The sequence below is a fragment of the Malurus melanocephalus genome, unplaced genomic scaffold (assembly GCF_030028575.1).
Source record: "Malurus melanocephalus ecotype Western Australia unplaced genomic scaffold, MMel_1.1 scaffold_651, whole genome shotgun sequence".
In the NCBI taxonomy this organism is placed as follows: Eukaryota; Metazoa; Chordata; class Aves; order Passeriformes; family Maluridae; genus Malurus; species Malurus melanocephalus.
In genome coordinates this window covers 235,741-255,636 of record NW_026623883.1, presented here as the reverse complement: position 1 = coordinate 255,636, position 19,896 = coordinate 235,741, and the positions used below count along the sequence as shown (strand labels likewise).

The following is a 19,896-nucleotide window of genomic DNA, read 5'->3' as shown; positions in this document are numbered from 1 at the left end:
AAACAAAAGAAAACCACACCAAAAAACCAGCTCTGGCTTAGTCTAAATCCAGTACAACTGCACAGATTGTATTGCCTGGGACATATTATTATGGTGATTGTTGTTCTCTATGGCTGTTGTCCATTTATAAGCTGGAATTTTCACCTCCTTTGYCTGCTTTCAAAGTTGTTTGCTTTCAGAGTTTCTGCTTTCCAAAGTTTCTGTTTATATTTAGCTYTATATACACAATGCTTATGCTGCAGGCAGAGCTGTCATTCACATCAAATGCAGGATACATTTTATCAGCCTGTTTTCCCTTATTTTGAAAGGAGTATTTCTCCCTTTCCTTTTTTAAATTCTTCTGATAAAAGAACTCCGCCATGGACTAGTTTGCTCTCCAGTGCTGTTTGGCAATTTTATTGGACAGATTTTGATTRCACTTTGTTATTCAACAAGGATTATTTTCCCTAGCTCAGAGAACACCTGTGAGTTCGAGTACCCCTATTATTTGTGCATGTCACTGCATATTCTCCTGACTGAAAGTTTAAGTTTATCCAACACACTTTAAAACTGACAGCTTGCTGGTTTTCACCAAGTTCTTTATTTTTTAGCTTTTGTGTCATTGGTACAAAACTTTCCCACTCTTTTCAATCCATCCAGAGGAAATTATTGCTGAGTTAATGGCAAAATCTCATGGCAAGTTCCAGAAGCGGTAACGTTTGAAACAACTGTAAACCAAATTATGCGTGATCATCAGTACTGACATTTATTCTCTTTTAAAGCAGCAGTTCTCGAATCTGTGTCAGTGGACAGGACTATTCCTGAAAGCACCTCAGTAGTGGACACCGCAGAGCTGTCCCCGTGCCGGTCCCCTTCGACACCGCGTCACCTCCGCTACCGTCAGCCAGGAGGTGAGACACTGACACGTCCAGGCTTTGCCAGACACTTTAAATAGGGTTTAATCACTGTGCCTGTGGTCTGTGCAGGTCAGTAGAAAGCAATAATCATCTGGTTYGCTCGTATTTTTCTTGTTTCTCAGGTGTTAAAAAGTAAAAAAGCCATTAAAACGTGAAGTGYGCCCAAATTTGAGTAGCAGTAATGAGACATGGAAGCGTGTTGAGACTTCAGTATGATTCAGTGCTCTGAAATAGCTCAAGCAGGATGTGCCCAAGTTCAAGAGCAATGTTGAATCAGTCCTGTTCTCACAGAGCTCTCAAGACTTCGACATATTTTTTTCAGCTGATGAGGGGACATATTTTGGGCACCATATGCAATCACGAAACACAACACCCATTGTCAGTGGGGAGTGACTGTGTCTGTTTCTTTGTGTAACACTGAACATTTACAGATGGTGTCACATTATTCATTCCAAGATTTGAATAAGCTGCTCAGTTGAAGAGGAAAAAGAGAGCTGGAGCTCCTCAAATAGCTCTCACATGGCTCTTTGAAGTCATTAGCAGGGCTGTGAGCTGCATCCATGAACMCTTCAAGTGCTACCACCTCATGCAGGTCAGGTTTGTGGGCCAGTGTTCCCTGCCTGGGACTAAAACAAAAGCARAGCAGAGTCTTCCCACCTGGGTCATAAGTTGCAAGGACACTTTTAGTTTAAACCAAGAGTAATTTTCTGTGATAGGGCACATTTGTGACAAGAAGGCAAGATTTGTGAATTGGAAACTGCAGGCAATGTCGTATTATCTGAGTCTGAGTCAATGTTCACAGAACTCCCTGTAGAGAAATTCGATAGAACCTGCAAAACTGTGCTTCTCYTGGGCAGCAACCAGGGAAAACATGTGAATACAGTCATCAAAAGCTGGTGAATRTGCTTAATTCTCTGATGTAATTTTTTGTTGAGATAATTTTCTATACCATTGTTTTTCTCTCTCTTTTTTACCCCCACTCCTGTTTGGTTAAGATACTTGTTCCTGACCTTGTCAGTGTGTTAGATGTTTTTGTATGGCAACATTAATTATACTGGTCTGAAAAGATAAGCTACAAATATGATTATGATTATGGTACTTTTGTTGTCTTTAACAGAAAATCATCTGACAATGACAACATGGAACACTGACAGTTACAATCTGTACTGAAGATTCTAAGTGTTGTTGCTGTTTAATGCAAAGTGTGTAGAAGGTAATTTTTTTCCTGTCTTTTCCCTTTACAGTGCAGACTGCTGACAACAGCCACTGCTCMGTTTCTCCTGCTTCTGCTTTTGCAATTGCCACAGCTGCAGCTGGGCACGGGAGCCCACCAGGTGAGAGGGTGTGCTGTACAGACACGAGTGACAGAGGGGTGCATGGGCTCTCAGAAGGTGAACATTCCTCAAGAACATACCTCAGTGTTCTTGACAGCAAATTCTTGAGTCAGACAGGGCTTGGCAGYAAWGTGGTCTAGTGGGAGGTGTCCCTGCCCATGGCAGGGTTGGAACTGGGTATTTTTAAGACCTTTTTCAAGTCTATTAGTTGATTTCTTAATATTTGCAATCCWACCTATTACTGAAAGATGAATATTTGACATGTATGTGATCTGCTAAGCATCCAGATAGTATCTGTCTTGTTTTTTTTTTTAATTGAACTTACAATTGAAGATTTTATTTTTTAAAATGAGGTTTTCTATGTCCAGAGGTAGTATGCAATTCTACTAAATTTTACTAATTGTAAGTATGTACCGTATATTCCTCGGAAAGCAGCTACTGACTGAAGGTATTGAGTGCAAGATAAAATGTTAAGTATTGAATGTGCTGCTTGTCTTGCTGTGTACCATTTGGCATATCAATATTTTCCACTAACAGAGTCCTCTCATAGATCATGTTGCACATAAACCCAAACTTCTCTTAAGTGTACAAAATCAATTTCACTTTGGCTTGGCTTGCTCAAACCCACAGTTCATTCTGATCATGTGTGACAAAGCACAATCCAGCTGTAAACTCACACTTGCATTTTTTCCATTGGAATATCAAGAAACTGCTTTGAAGACCCCAGTCTCAAAATTATCCATGGAATTCTGCGTAAGACAGTAAATCCCCATGAATCTCAGTGGATTTTGTATCCACTATGTCTAAAGTTATTGCCACTGATTGATGGGTGAGAAGACATCAGGAGAAAATAATTTCTGCATGGTCATGGATCAGTTCTGCTCTTAGTCTGGTGTACTTGTATGATGTTTAGATTACAGGACAGTGATTTTCACTGTTAGGAACTCTATTAGAGAATTATTTTGGCTGGAAAATCCCTCCCAGCCCACAGTGTCCCAGCTGTGCCCACCGTGTCCCCATCCCAGAGCTCTCAGTGCCACCTCCAGCCCTTCCCTGGACACCTCCAGGGCTGGGCACTCCAAAGCTCCCTGGGCAGCCCCTGCCAAGGCCTGAGCACCCTTTCCATGGGCAAATTCCTGCTGATGTCCCCCCTGAGCCTGCCCTGGCCCAGCCTGAGGCCGTTCCCTCTCCTCCTGTCCCTGTTCCCTGGAGCAGAGCCCAAATCCCCTCTGGCTGTCCCCTCCTGGCACCAAAAATCGGTAAAATAAGCATCCCTAACAGCCATACAGCACCAAGAAGCTGTCATTGTTCACTCAGTGCTGGGTGCATGAGGGAACATTGCTCTGAGATACCGTGTGTGCTGAGCACAGACAGGTTCCTCTTCTTGGGCTGTGTTTTACGTGTAGACTCAGGTTTTCCCAGAACAAACATTGATACGGTAACATTTCCCTGAGGTCATTAACACACATTCCCTCCCATCAGCAGTGTTCTCTGTCCTGGCAGTGTCTTTGGTRGTCCCTGGTGGGCAGTGACCCCACAGTTGTGACTGACTGCCTGGTGAGCTGSTGCTGSTGTGCCTGGTKATGAGAAAGGCTGGCATAGGTGGCCTAACTTGTTAATTTGTGAGGCTTTGAATCAATGGAGTGTAGCTTCTATTCCTTCCCTGGTTAATGTTTATYGTGCTTTTGATTGTGCCCTTCCATAGCCTAATGATTTTGCTAAATGGTCACTGTATTGACCACCCAGGTGCAAACACTTGATCTACAGCTGTCAGGAGTTGTGCAGAGCCACAAGGTGTCCCCTGATCCCATTCTGTCCAGGCTGAGCCCCTTTCCCACTCCTCATCCCCCTCTCAGGCCCTGTCACAACCTCTCAGAACCTGTCACAAACTTGCATTTAGCAATCTTTATTTGAATTATGAGTATTCTCTGCCTTTGGAATCAGGCRCTGCATGGAATCACTGACACAATCTGCTTTATGAATTAACCCAGTATGTTTGCAAATTGTTTAGAAAGCAAAGTAAGAATAAAAAAATATTGGGTTTTCCCACTAGGAACTAATTCGATTAAAAAATGCTGGTTTTGTATTGCTAAAATCACCGCTTTTCAATATTCATATGTCTGTGAAGTATGAGAGAAAATACAATCCTCAATTACACCGTCATTTGAAGGAATCAAAGCTTGGGAATGTTGAAAGGGAAAAAAGCAGTCCTAACATTCCTAAGTTCTTTTYTGTGCTGTTGTTTCAGCTAGCCCTTCATTAAAAGGTCATTGTCCTGTCTGATGTAAAAAACAGAAGATTGTGCAGCAGATTTGACAGGAAAATGTGCAGTTTTGAGTCTCAGGAGACTGAGTTAGAGTAATCCAGTGTCCACCTAAGTCTAAAAATGAAAGATTTCAACCCAGACCTTAAACCATGGAATCACCTGTTTTGTAACTTGGTGCAGTAATTTGTGGTAGAGATAGAACTAAAATTGAAGAGTTGTGAAATTCAAATTTGGGTAAATCAAATAAATGTAGGGTTTACTTCCCGTGCGTGCTGTCTTGATAGTGAGATTTTTTTAAAATAATGCCTTTCTTCTTCCCAGTGGTGTCCTGTCTCATTCACATTTTCTAGGATGGACATGACCAATCAGTGAATCAGTTTTGGGCAGTGAATGAGATTTTTTGGCATTTTTTTTTTTGTTTTATTAAGTCACTCCTTGGCTTCCCTGCTGCAGACACTGTGACGTGTGCCCTTTACAATACTCCTACATGGAGTGTGAGTAGAGTGACAGATTAAATCCTGTGTTGATTAATAGCAAGTGATGCACATGARGCAAAACAATGTGAGCTCTGCACCTGAGAGGATTGGCTCAGGGCTGAGAGATGAGGATGGGAACAGGTCATWTCCTGAAGTGATCTCAGTGCTCTGCAGGAGCCAGAAAGGTGAAGGAAACATCAGGAATTACATGGAAGGAACTGGTACAAAATTATAATGGTACCACAGCACAAATGCAAAATTTGCACGCATATTGAAGGGTATGTACAGTCCTGACTGAGGTGAGAGACTGAGAGGTGGAAAGGGTTGAGAGTTTGCAATCAAGGATGAATTGAGTTATGAAATGGCTTCTGTGCATGTGAAGTTTAGAGAAGAGAGGGCTGGAGGCTTGATGAGGAATTTCTGTGAAAGGGGTGAACAAGGTGGTGTGGGTGAAGGGCTGCACTCAGTGTTCTCAGAGATCTTTTTCAACCCTAAATATTCTAAAATTCTATGGTTTGCTGCCTTCTCTGGAGCAAGATGTAGATACATCAGATGGTTTCCATGGACCAAGTTTCAAAAGGAGCAGGAGTTAGAGACTCCTTGTGCAATCAGTTGGAGTTTAGAGAGATCTGGAGAGGGACATTGTGAGAGGAACAGACTCACCCAGGTTCCAGGGTCTCAAGCCCTTCAGCAGGTGTTTTTTGACTYACTGATTTTATTGCTGTTATTGCCACTTACTTTACAGTTAGCTGCTTTGATGATGCCAAGCTGTGCTACTTTTCCTATTGTTTAGTTCRTCTGCCTGGTTAAATATTAATCTCTACATATCTTAAACGTATTTTTGTCTGTTTGCTTCCAGAAAATTTGCGTATTAGTCGTGTATTTTAACAGCATGATAAAGATAAAAAGAAGCATGAAGTAAAAGTGTAGAAAGTTAAATAAGGCACCCCAGGTKCACAGCTTGGGGCCTGTATGGAGGATGATATGCACAGTAGGGATAAATAGAGTATGTTCTGTCTTTTACATGTCCTTTCTCTTTGGAGGGATGTGAGGGACAGCTGGATAACTGCAGTGTTCTGTCACCATTAACAGCCTGTTTCACACCCTTCATTCCTTTCCCAATGTATAAAAATACTTTAACAACACTAACAGATTCTAGCATAGGAATGGACTTCAGCAGTTTCTTCTCCCTCTGTTGCACACCTCTATAAAATTGGTTCTTGATGTCTGCTTTAATCAGTGACAAAATCCACACAGAAGTTCTCTAGATCTGCTCACATGTTTGGCTTACAATATGGAAAAGTGCCTACAAAAATTTTGCTGTGAATTGTCTCATCCTAACAGGTATCCTGCTAACCCCTTGTTTTAGCTTTGCCATGAATAGTCCTGGAGTGGATCTGCAGCTGCAGTGAGCCCAATCTCCTTAGGAGTGAATTCCTCCTCTCTCTGAGTCTGTCACACAGCCAGTGTCAAAACAASCAGTGAGACTGGAAACGTGGGAGAGGAACCTCCTGCCAAAATACTCACCARTCATTTGTAGTCTTGCTGCAGAAATCCTACAGATGTTACAGGAGTTAAGCAGCAGCAGCAGCAGCATAATCTACACAGCACCCACACAAACCGTGACAGTAGATAAAAATAGTGTACATGGAGRATTATTTCTTTTACCTGTGGCTTCTAGAACTCGCAAAGTTCCGTGTTTTACTTTAGTTCCATTCTTTGAAATGTATTATTGCCTTTTTCTCTCTCATTAATCTTTTATTTACATCTGTTGTGCACAGAATCACGGCACAGCACTAGGATCAGTAAGATACTATGCAATGATTTTAAAGAAAAAAAAAAAACCCTTTTGGTTTTCATTTACCAAAACTGCTTTCTTTGCAGGCCCTCATACTTGTTAACAATTTGAAGGTATGAAGGTACTCTCTAAGGCTTGAAGAGATTGGAGTTTTATTTAGAATCTCTACATAGTTGTATGGATGAAGCCAAGTTAGCAAAATAATGCCATTTCTTAAACAATGAATTAGGTAAAAAGTACGTAGGTAAGCTTGCCAAAGATATAGATTTCTTCTCTCCTAACAATGTCTAACAYATCTTGAAGAAAAGTAGTTGATTCTAAAATCAGTAATTTTTTTTTTGGTTCTACTGAACATGGGGTTCAAGGAGATTGTTTCGAAAAAAAAAAACTTGAATTCAAGATCCAAACTGATCTTGGGTATTATTTCTTCAATATTTGTAGCAGAGAGGTTAAAAGAACTATGAGAAGCTTATTTCTGCCTCAGCTCAAGCTGGAGACCAAAGATCTCCCAACAAGAATAATTAATATTAGACAAGAAGCAAATACTTCCACCCAAACAAATGAACTGTTCCCTGACAAATACAGCAGCTTTGTTTTCACAGCTCTGCCACCCGATTTTAGCTGGTGCATTGTAACTCCAGTGTGCCTTCCTCCTCCTCCAGCAGAGAATGTCCCATTTCTCACCAGAAAAAGGTGACATTATGGGAGTGGGATGGCAGCAGTGGTTGGCAGGGGGGCCTGGCTTCCTCGCCACAAGCATTTGTTTTTTAAAGCACATGTGAGAGGGAGAGGAGAGAGTGAGAAAAAAGGAAGGGAAAAAGAGTCTTTGGGGGAGTATCTCTGACAAATAATGATTTACACATAGGAAAATCTGCCCTGTGCTAGAGACAGGGACAGATAGGTTTAATGTCTCTAATTTTAGTGATTTAAAGGAGCAATTAAAATGACAGCTTGAAGCTTTGAAGCTTCCACACAAAAATGAATTGCATGTATACTATCCCTTTCAATTCACTGCACACATCTGTGGTGCTAAATTACCTTTGGCTGAAGTTATTTACCTCCTTCTCTTTTCACAAAGAAGCAGTTTTAATCTAAATTGTCTTCGGTTTCAGGTTAGCAAAACTGATTTGACTGTTGACCGGACCTTTTTCTGGCATCCTCTGCTTTGGCATAGCTCTTACATTCTACCTGCAGAAGCAACAGGCCTTTGCAGCCACAGCAGATTCTCACTGAAATCAGTGCAAAACCTGCTCTGTTCATTTGCTGCAAGTGCTAAATGCCAGTGCCTTGGTCCTTCAGAGAAATTCAATTCACCTGGGCACTCAGAAGTGCCTCCTGGTGCTGCTGCCGGTGCTCCCACTGCGTGTTTTGCCCTGTTGACAAAACAGTTAATACAATCTTGGGATCATGGACCTGCCTTCATGTCCCTGTCTACAAGGATCAAGTTCCTTTCTGAATCTAAAACTTTGTAAGAAAGTAGTGTGTTAGTTGCACACTACTTTCCACTGTTTTTGGATGCAATAGCTATGTGCATAAGTGAAAAGAAAATATGAACAAAGGGAAGCGTGTATTCCTTTTGCAATGTAAATGCCTGATTCATTTYGAACTGGCTATTACTGTATTCTTGATCACTGCCTGGGGTGAAACATTGCAGCCCTTTGCAGTACTTTCTGGGAKGTAGAGCTGCCAAACCGCAATTTGAGAGCAGCTGAATGTGGTTGAAGAAGAGCAGCGTGGAAATGCTTTTGTGAAAGTGTCGAATTCGGGAGCCACTGGAAGGAGCATGGAATGGTCTCATCTCAGAGGTGCTGTAGGAGTTTGTCAGCTGTAACATAACCCAACTRCAGCAGCAGCAGCAAATAGAAATGGACCTTTGTAAATTACAGCTGTGGTTTCCAGAATGACAGATCTCCAGAGAGCTGTGGGAGCGCTGAAGTTGAGCCAGACGAGTCCTGTGAGCTCTCAGTCTAACACACTTCAGCCCTGCTTGATTACTCACACGATATTAGAGGGATGAAAATGAGCTGAAAGTAGTGATTTGTGTTTCAGAGAGATCCACAGTGGGTCTTGTGTGGGTCTTTCCATTCTGATAAATCAGRCACAGCTTGATTAAGGCTGTGTATTTTAAAGCATCAAAACGGTCATGAGAAAGTTTCATGGAAGTTTTCGGGGAGAGTTGCTTGGCTTGTTTTGGGTTGTGACCAGTGRAGCTGTTCCACAGTTGTCTGAGCCACGTGCCAGCTCCCGGTGCGACAACGTTTTTGTTTTGTTTGTTCTGGCAGAAGCACTAATTGRACTAATGGAATGACAGAGCTTGTGCCAAGCCATGGCAGGGAGCTCAGGCCCCGCTGAGTGTGTCGCTGCCAGCAGGGACACGGTGCTGCTGSCAGGTGTGCTCAGCCTTCATCTCCGTGATGTGACTCACAGGGGCACCGTGCTCTGGGCTGACACTCCCAGCGGGATCCTGCTGCTCCCTGGGATGGACAGCTCTAAACATGTGGAATTTCCTCAGCTGTCACCCCCTGGCACACAGGGACATGTCTAGGGTTCTGCATTCAGGGGTATCAGCTGTCCTGTTCAGGGAGAACTTTCCTCATTCTGAACACAGGAATATTAAAGTGGCATYACACCGTTGTGTTTCCTGAGATGGAGTTTCTGGTGTAGGCAGCTGAGTTAGTTWGGGATTTGGCAAAGATGGGAATTAAATGAGGCCTGTAAGGGAAACGCTTTCTTTTTTTCATTGTGAGAGAGAGGACAGACGGGCAGAGAGAGATTTCCTTGCTGATGTAAAAGTCAAGCAAACAATTTCTGATGTGATTCCGAGCTGGGTTCTATGTTATGTGGCTGACTGGGTAATCCAGTCCTCTGCTGTGCTAAATGTCTCAAATTTCATCAGTGGCTAAATGCTGATCTTTGGAAAGGTGTATATTTCTTACTGAGTTTGTATAAAAGTATCCGTGTCTGAAGGAAAACCAGAAAATGTGTGTCATTTTCTGCCTGATACTCAGTGTGATGCCGCATAACAGTGTTTATGATAAATCTGCACTCCAGTAATTTTCTGGGCTATAACATCTCATTCCTGTTCTGGGAAAGGTTTGTAGAACTTCCCCTTTCTGGATCCAGACGTGAAAGAAAGCAGTTTTGGTGATGRTATTCCAATTAAAAATTAAGATGAGACTGTATCTAAGCACTTGAAAGAAGATTGTGATTTTATCTGTTCTTCCTCAGGTCATGGGTTTCCATGTGAAACTCCAGGATTGAGTCTGGGGGTGCCTCATCTTCTGTCAGAGACAGAATGCCACCCAATCATGTCCTGCTTATCAATGCTGCTTGTGTTCTAACCCTACCAGTGCCCCCTTTTTGTCAGAAATTTAAGCTGTTTTGTTCCAATAAAGTGAAGAGCTGGTGTAGGATTTGTTAACCTCCCCTGGTCCTTACATATTCAGCCAAGTCTTTCTCCTTGACATTTTTGTGTAACTGATKGCTCCAGCCAGGCTCTGGGGAAGTGAGCACTTGTTCCCTCTAGGGAACACATTTTAATGAGATTCCCAGACCCATTTCTGCAGATTCTGAGACCTGAACATGGAACTTCTTGAAGTTCCCATCTCCATTTAAAAACTCAGTGTGGGAAATGTTCATTGAGTTACGCCACAGCTGACAGTGTTGGGCACCAAAAATGATTATGTGACAAGAAAATGCTGTTTTAGACCCAACCAGTGTCCCTTCCTGAGGCTGCAGGAGCTGCCCSGGGTTTGCCACCAAAGCAGAGTGACCAGGGCTGTGTCCAGTGTGGGGTCAGTGAGGGGCTGGGGTCATCTGGGGCTGATGGCCATGCCCTACAGGGGGAGAAATGGGATCCTTGTTCCAGGCTGTTCATTCACGAGTTGTAACAAAAGCAGTTGCTAAGAAATTGAAGGTAATTGGCTGATCTGATTTGCAGTTTTCTTTGAAAATGGCTTGATAATTAAAGTTTTGTCTCATGTGATTCCAGCTCTGGGAGTCAAGACATAAGTACAAATGATTTTTCCCCCCCTAATTTTGCAGAAATGTAAGATCTCCTGCTTTTACTTACGTATTCCTTTATTTTGAATTAATGTCTTATTCTAGTTTGTTACCAAAGTTTGTTAGAGGAGCTGGCTACTCAGGAAATCAGTATTTTTCCTGGACATTTCCTGAGCTACAGAGCCATGAAGCATTTGTTTCCTGACCTACTGCACTGAGTCCTGAGCAGCTGCAGTGGTGTGGGGAGAGAAGTTTGGGGAGGATTTTTATACCTTTTTTCTTTCATATTACTCCCGCTGTGCCTAAGTGCTACTTGCATAATTAATATTTGTTGTGGCTTCCATTATGACCCAGTCCTGAATGGTCTGGAAGCTGCTTGTGAGCTGGACATTTTGTTCAGAGATTTTTTGGTGACTGGTGTGCTTCCTGCCAGTTTTTGTTTTGCGTGACAGTCAACTCTCTGYTCACAGATGGTCTGAATAATGATCCATTTGGCTCCTTGCAATTATCTCCTCCTTTCCATTTAACCTTTATTCCTATTGACATTATAAAAATATGAATAATCTCATAAGCTAGTTCCTTTAATTGAAAAAGCCCCAATGAACTAAAGGTACAAATTCCAAAAGCCATTTAATGTGATTTTCTCTTTTTGTCTGTACATTGTCAYAGACTTTGTTTCTTGTGGTAGGGCACACCAAGCATTTTAAGTGTCTGAAAGCTTCTTCTGAATAGTTCTTGGAAAGACTGTGAGTCTTATGCAATAAATAAATATCTGCTGTACTCATATTGATRGCAGAGCAAGGTAGTAGGGTACATAAAATGTCATTAAGGAAATCCAGAGTGAGGGATCATTTGAAATGCAGGAAAACATCAGTAGGTAAGAGTTGCTTACCTGATCCCTGAAAGATAAGAGACGTAGCAGGAACACAARCAGATGTATAAATTCAAAGAAATATCAGCTGGGGTGTTGCCATTCTTGTCACTATTCATAGCAGATAATTCAAATTATTGCAGTAAAAAAGAAGTCTGGGGAGTATTGAAGATTCACCACTGTAATTGCTAAGAGTTGTTCAAAAAGACTTTTCTTCTTTGTCAGTTTTTCCCTATACTTTTTTATGTAAGCCATAGGGACAGTCTGCTGTCACATTGCACATCTGTCATGGCATTCTGAAGTCTGAGGACACGACAGGCTGCAACAGCTTTTGAAATTGGGGATCTGCTCCTTTCTAGAGATGCATCTGTAAACAAAGGCACAAGGTTTGGGTGGCTGCAATTGGGAAAAATTGGGTTGTGARTTTACCTGTGGGTGCACACACAAACACTTCTTGTGTGCAAACAAAGTSTGATTTTGAAGATGCATACAGGTGTGCCAAAATTCAGAATTGTGTTTAGGTTAAAACTTTAATTCCTTGTTATGTCTCTTTGTTGGTTCTGAAAGAAGAAAAGAAYAGGATGTTCTTGTTTTGCTGCTGAATTTTACCTGAAAAAATGAACTCTTTTGGTTTTTTTTTACTCTGAGATACTGACTTTCAATAAGAAGTTGTATGACTTGTAACTGTAAGTATGTTTTCAGTGTTTAGCAGTTTGAAAGATCTCCTTTTTCAGATTGAAACTGATGTAGTCTCCTGAGAGAATATTTCCATTAAAAACCCCAGAAATCTCAAGGGTGTGTGGTAATTATAGATACAGCAGCAATCCTCTTTTTAAGGACTTTTGAAGGACAGATCTTCAAATTTGGGTATTTCTTTGAGTTTAAAGGAATATTTTCATTCTTTGTGGTAGCCATGCTTTAAGCAAATCATCTCATAGATTATAGTAATTCTCAGAACAACCTTAGCATTACTGTGAGGCATAAAACAGTATCTGGATCTTGAAAACCTTCTTTAGCCACTTACCTTTCTCTCCCATCCATTAAACTGAAATTATTTTGCTGGACTGGTGTATTTTTAGACTTCTGGATTTAGTCCAAGTTTATGGCATAAWCTTGACACGACTGCTTTATTTCAATGCTGTGTTCTTTAAATTTCTCTGAGTAGAAAAAGCCTTTCTAAATCACGGGTCATTTAAAAATAGTTTAGCAACCTTTCCCTTAAATATTTTTTAGAAATTAAACGCAGTCACTGGATCTCTATCTGTGTTACACTATTGTACATCAGCTGGTCCATGTGAATCTCTGGGATTTACCTTACTAAGACCATAATCCCCTGACTTGATTTGATAGTTAGATTGTATGTGTGGCAGAGGCTTTAGGCAGAAGAATCAAATACATACTTGGAATTATTTCTGACGTGGGTGGTTACAACAGGGATTTTCAGTGGCGAATTTCTTAGAACAGAATGATTTCATATGTCCCAAGGACCAGGAAAAGTGACATTAAATGCCTGAAATGCGTTGGACTCTGGATTGCTCCTGGTTTTTAACAGCTGCTTCTGATGCTGAATGAGTTTGTGAMCCTTTGTGAAACAAACTCAAAGCTGATGTTGTGAATGATTAAATATTCCTCTCTTATAAACTGAGGGAGACAGAAGACTGTGGCTAAATGTTACAGCTACTGCTCTCAAACCTCATATAAAACCCCACAGAGTGGTCTAGGTCTAGGTTGAGAAAGATCATTCAATAGTAACTGGAAAAAAAAGAAGAAGGACTGTATTATTGAGCCAATATGCTGTACTTCACGCAGTGAACAGGATGTCATAATCTTCATCCTTTTTTTCATCACGGTTACTGTGGTTTTCTTTTCCAGCTCTGCTATTCTTGGCTGGCCAGTGTATGACAGTCCAATGTCATAAATAAAGAAATAGAAAGAAGGGCTGGATCCCTGGCAGTTCAGATTTCTTACCAACATTAAAATACTCATTTTCTGACACATATTTGTGAAAATGTGTGAAACCCATTTACTTGCTTGAGAATATGTGACCAAATGATGGGAATACATAAACACTCATCCAAACTTTTTTGGGTATATTGAGGTAAAAAAAAATCAACTCTTTTCGGGGGCTTTCTTGTGTGTTAGGAAGGCTTTTCTGTTGTGCTGCATATATTGGAGAGGCTTTTCCAGTTTTAATCTGGATGAAAACCACTGTGCCCCAGTATTTGTTCTTTATCCCGGTCAGAAAGTAGCAGTGGTGTCAGATTTGAGCCATGCTGAGTGGTGGAATTGGCTGACAAGTCTCGATTGTGTTCATCAGTTTTGGTTATTTCTGATCTGCCTGGTGAGCGTGAACATTCCCTTTCCTCCTCCCTGGGACTCTGTGGGGTTTGCTGGGATCTTCCCAAAGGCTGGAGTGCGATTTTCTCCCATTCTTGGGTGCTCACAAACCTTCAGTGCATGACTCCAGGGCACTGCATTGAAATTGGTGCATCAAATCTGCTTCTGAAATGAAGATTTCTGCCGAGAAAGACATGAGAAACTTGTTGAAATCACTCTACATTACTCTGGACAACTTACACAAGTTGTTGTGAATAATATCCAYTCTTAGAAGTGGATATTATTGTTATGCCATCAAAACTYTGGACAAGTTAATTACTGTGGTCAGGACTCACATGCTGTTATATTAATCTTAGACTAATYTTAGATGTTTTGGTKTGGAAGGAACCCTAAAGATTTCTTGTTCCAGCCCTCTGCCATGGGCAGGAACACCTGCTGGGTGCAGAAGTACAGAATGCACAAAACACAGCTGCTGTGAGAGAGTGAGAGCTTTTAACTTCGTAATGGACGTAGGAAAGGAAAGGTGCATGTTTCATTTCTTTAAAGTCTCTGATGCAGAATTTGGCATCATAATACAAACATTCCTCTTGGGCGAGGTGGATTTTAAAGGTGCAAGACTGTAAATTGCTGTAGATAGTGGAAGCTATAAAAATAGTAGCTTTTTATTAAAGTGTTTAATGTGGACATTATATTTATTCAGCAACTATATTTTTAATTTTTGTTGATAGAGGAAGCTATAAAAATATCAGGTTTTTTATTGAAGTGCACAAAAGAAAACATGTGAAGGTGAGACTGGATCTTTTGCATAACATAATCTGAAGACAAGAACATGAACAGAGTGATCAAATAATACTGAAAGAAGTAATTCAGTGAAACTAGCAATGCTGTCAGGTTAACTTTGTGTTTGACAGCCTGTGGTAAAAGTTCTGCCTCACCATTATGTGAAGATACTATTTGTGGAACCAGTACATATTAATTTCAACAGATAATGGTGAAAAGCATTACTTGAAAGTAGCACTCMCTGAAGCAGCTGCCCACTTAGATGATTAATGATTAGAAACACTGCTGGTATTTCTAATGTGGAAAGATTGCTTCCTTCAGGAGAGGAACAGAAATTTACCGTGGAGAGTTTCAGGTTATTTCACCATCTGCTCTGGATGTGGGCAGGTCCTTGCAGGATCCTAATTACATCAGTTGTTATTCAGTGTGTACATTCAGATTTACAAAGGTGTGGAGGGAGCTGGAAAGGGGCTCAGCCTGGAGCAAAATGGGATCAGGAGGGGGCAGCTGTACTCAACCAGTCCTTCTCTTACACAACTGGAAATCTCCATTTATTTGTTCGACACATCARCATTAAGTACTCAGAGAATGGATCTGGGTGAACGTGTTGCTCATTCTCTGCAACAAGCTAATTCCTGCTTAAAAATTGATGAAATTCTCAGGACCATACAGCTTTGCTCAAGTGGTCTCTGGAGATTTTATTTTTTTCCTTCCCTCTTTTTTATTTTTTTTTGTAGCTCACTTAATACTGTCTCTGTTGGCTTCTCTCTCTTTTTCTCCCAGCTTASTGCAACTTCTTTTCCTTAATGTTACCTAGATAAAGACTTTGCTGCTTTAATATATAATTTTCATTGTGACTTTCATTGCTGCAATTAAGTGGCTAATTGAACAGTTTATAATGTGCATCCCTAATTGCTTCTGCAATAGGTTAACTGTGAAAGGCAYAGAAAATTAACACACAAAATGTTGCCTGTGTTACCTTTTGCTAAGGAAAGCCTCAGAGATTTTCTTTATTTCTCTTTTTATGGGCAACRAAACTGCTTAAAATGCTTGAATATTGAACTTCCTTTGATACTGAATCCTAGCTGCCATCTACAGTGTAATATTCCATAGTTTAAAAATGCCCATGAAGTGTAAGTGTAGAAAATACATTAAGGGGTTGGGGTGTAACCTGCAGTAAAAGTTGTAAGACTGCAGTTAAACAYTTCCTGTCTTGCTTATCCTGCCAAAAATACAGAGCAGCAATTTGGACTTTCTGGATTGTCTGTTATAAGAATAGAGCAAAACTAATACAAGCCTTCAGAATACCTCCAATGGGTTTGTCACAGAATAAATAGAAGTTTAATCTGCCTTTGCTATTTATAATAAATACGGGCTTTCAGGCAGCTTTTATGCCAAAAAAATAGTAAAGTACTGGTCATGTGGGAGGGTGTTTCCAGCTGTTCCTGGACTGTGCACCAAATGGAATGGAGAGCAGCACAGTGCAAGGGCAGATGCAACAGAAACTTAGAAAAATACAAACTTTTCAAAGTTTATCTTCAGAGTTATCAATTTTAAAAGACATTTGGGGGTTTAATGTAACAATTTMATTATTACTAAAATGGTGTGATCATCATTTTAGCGTACAGATTTTATTTATGTTAAAGCTACGGCAGACTGAAAAGAGAAGCAATTATATAAATGTCAGGCAGGAAGTTTCTTGTTTATTTTTACAAATATTTCTTCATAAGTCTTTTTCTTCTATCTAACCTCCCCAAAAAGAGTCCATAAAGGATAAGTGGGGAAATGCTACATCTGAAAAATTGTTGTTTTCAGGTAGCTGGGTCTGTATATGTGTTTTCCATACATTTTCCCATTTTCTTGTCATCCCAGTGATAAGACCAAACAGCTTATTTGAACAGTGTTGATCAGTAGAGCCTATACAGTACTGATCTTCTGAAGGAAGATTTCTTGTACTGACCTTTTTCTCCTCTGTGTTTAAACTTCTTTCCTCCTCTTGTTCTTTACTAGTTCTGAAATTTACCTGATTCCCTTTTCTAAATCATATTGACTATCCAAATCTGTGAGATTACAGGCCTAGCTTCAGTCTGGTCCTCTTTCTTGCTGTGAATTTCTTCCAAACTGAAAAAAAACCCCAATTTCCTTGCTTGTTTTGAATTGCTTGATTCACTTTATTTCTTTATGCACTTTATTTTATTTCTTCCATGCTGAAGGGAGGCCTTGAAATTTAATGACACAGACAATAATTCTTCTAATTCACCTTTCTAAAGGTGAGTGCTGACCTCAGGAGGTGTCTGCATTATGATGGGCGAGGCTGTGTTCCACTGATGCTGCAGAATTTCTTTGGTCTGGATGTTTGTATTTCCCCGTCAGGAGCCTTTCCTTTTACTGCACGAAAAAAATCTGTAAACCTTCTGTAAAATACAATGTAAACCACATTGTATTTTAATTTTCCCCACCTCCACTGACTCCGGCGTGGGTTTGTTTCTGTGCAGGGTTCAACAACTCGGAGCGCACGTGTGACAAGGAGTTCATCATCCGCAGGGCCGCCACCAACCGCGTCCTCAACGTCCTGCGGCACTGGGTCTCCAAACACTCACAGGTACCCCCTCTTCAAACACACACTCATCAATATTTCACATGGTTCGTGCTGCAGCCAGCCTGGCTCAGCTGCTCTCGCTGTGGTAAAATAACCGAATTTTCGTGCAGAAATTTATACATTTGTTTGTTGTGAATTGCGCACGCGGTCCCTCTGTGAGCCTGGCAGGGTTGTGGGTTTGATTTGGGATTGTACAATGAATGGTGTTGGCAGAGGAGGGAAGGAAACAAGTCTGAGTGGTTTGAAATATCCTTTAAGCTGACTGGTGGGAAAAATATTGGGAGAATTTGACAGGCGTGTAGAAGAGTATTGAAAAATGTGGAAGGGAGGAATGAAGGAAAGGAAGAATGAACGAAGGGAGGAAGGAAGGGAGGAAGGCAGGAAGGAAGGAAGGAAGGAAGGAAGGAAGGAAGGAAGGAAGGAAGGAAGAGTGAGGGCTCTTTGGCAGCGAGAGATTTTTGTACACCTTGTGCAGATGGTGCTTCACAGCACTTGCAGACTGCTTTGTCAGTACATATTGCTTACAAAAGATACTTCATCTCAAAAGCTAACTGCACCAATGTCAAACTTTCTTACATGAAATCAATTCCCTTTTTCCCRTGTAAAGGGTTTAATTTTCGTAGAGGTTATGTTTGCTGGAGAATTAAGTCAGTAAGAGATGTGCAAGTGGGAAATCTGGTTGTGTTTGGAAAGCTGAACAGCCCAGAAAAGCTTACTAAAACCTCTCTTGGTACCACAGGAGTGATTAATCATGTCAAGTTATTGGAAACAGCCTATGTACACCAAGTTTTCTTTGACTACCTGTTAAATTAAAGTCAGAAACAAGCAAATCTTGAGCAGTAACAGGAGTGGCAGCACACTGTTATTACTGTAGGTTCTTACTGTGTTCCAGTTCATATTAAATAACTGCTATGACACAAGTTGATCCTCTATGCTAATTGAAATATCATTAATTTATGTGATTCTGGAAGTGTGAGAACTTTTATCTCCGTTAAGCAATATCTACAAGTAGTTTCATTGAATACTTTTGCAATTATTTTTACATTGTGTTTTCAGTTGGTATGCTTTTAAAAATAGGAAGAGGACAAAGTTAATGAGTTCATTGTGCATTTTCAAAGGGGAAATGTTACCTGGACTCCATGGTCTCTCACTGCCATTTCTTTTTCTGTGGCAAAGGTATCAGAATTTAATTCTGTACTTCTCCTTGTCCATTACTATTCCAGTATAGCAAATATTTTAAAATGGCAAGGGCTTTGGCATGGAAAGTAAGAAATGCTACAGCAACAGAGCATGCAATCAGCTTTTTGTGTTCACTTGTGAGACTGGGGAAAGAGAAAGGACAGCAGACCTAAGCAAACCAGAAATAACTGAGTAGTTGCTGCCAAAAAATATGGGACAGGACTGCTCTAAAGAGGACAAGTGAGGAATTACTGTCTGGCCAAACAATGTGAAATGCTGGCAGTAAAGATGAAGAGTCCTGGGAGAGCAGTAGCTCCAAGCTTATTTTACAGTAACAACACAAACTGCAAATCCTGAGCTGCCACTGTCTGGTGAGGAAATGCTTATTCAATTTCCAAAATGACAAAACAATAGAAACACTGAAATTCTCTAAGAACAACAGTGCTGCCAAAAACTTTTATACATTTTAAGGTATTTGCATTGTTCTCTGGCTGCTCAGCAACTTTGGTTGAGACATCCTTCATCTTCATGAGCAGCCAAGGGCAGGTTTGATTCTCAGAAGCAGGGCAGGTTTTATTCTGAAAAAACACAAACAAACAAAAAACCCCAAGTTGCAAAATGAGTGGAAATAAATGGATGTATACAAAGATAACCACACAATTTTGATACTCTTTTCTGTCTGCTTTGCATTTTCTTTTGCTGCAAAAAGTCCCAGCACCAAATGGGMAATTTCTCCCTGTCCAGAGATTGTTCTTCTTGCAGTGTCCCAGGATCTTTGTGGTCATCACCAGCCTACACCARTAGTGAAGGTGACCGACCATGCATACTTTTTTTCTGGCAAAACACCATTTTCTCATCACTGGATGCAAAGAGATTCAAAGACAATAGCTGTGCAAACTGTGTGGTTATTTCCCTGGCAGRGGAGGTGGTGCTGCCAACATGCTCTGGTGCTGCAGCTCGTGAATAATTCTGCAGCATAATTCTGTGTTCTCAGATTCACCAGTGGCAAGGCTGCCTAAATTGTTGTCCTKATGTCTTGTGCAGCGGTGCAAGACTCACACAGAGGCATCTGTTCAAAAGCTCTGAGCAGCATCATCCCATTTCACTATTCCCTCMCTCCAGGCCTCCCTCTGGAGCCCTTGGCTCGCTCAGCCTGCTGCTCTCCTGCATGTGAGAGCATGGGGCAGGATTAGTGCATCAACTGAGGCATGCAGGGCTTACCCAAACAAATGGTTCAGAGCCTTGTGTTTGCTCACTTTRCTTTAGAAAATCCTTGGCTGGGGTTTGGAATCAATTTGCTTCCACCGTCTTGCAGCTGTGTCAAAACCACACTTGGGGATAGTTTAGCATTGCTCTTT

At 41.0% G+C, this 19,896-nt stretch overlaps 1 protein-coding gene across 4 annotated transcripts in view; it reads left to right on the top strand.

Moving 5' to 3' along the window:
* RASGRF2 (Ras protein specific guanine nucleotide releasing factor 2) overlaps nucleotides 1-19,896 on the top strand; it is a 112,577-nt gene that overhangs the window by 71,237 nt on the left and 21,444 nt on the right. For 2 of the 4 annotated variants that reach the window (XM_057383675.1, XM_057383672.1), the window contains exons 16-18: nucleotides 765-890; nucleotides 2,141-2,230; nucleotides 17,256-17,362. In XM_057383675.1, coding sequence (XP_057239658.1) covers nucleotides 765-890; nucleotides 2,141-2,230; nucleotides 17,256-17,362 — 323 coding nt within the window. Of the gene's footprint in view, nucleotides 1-761; nucleotides 891-2,140; nucleotides 2,231-17,255; nucleotides 17,363-19,896 lie in introns of all 4 variants that reach the window. The other 2 variants (XM_057383674.1, XM_057383671.1) reach the window with 1 other exon arrangement.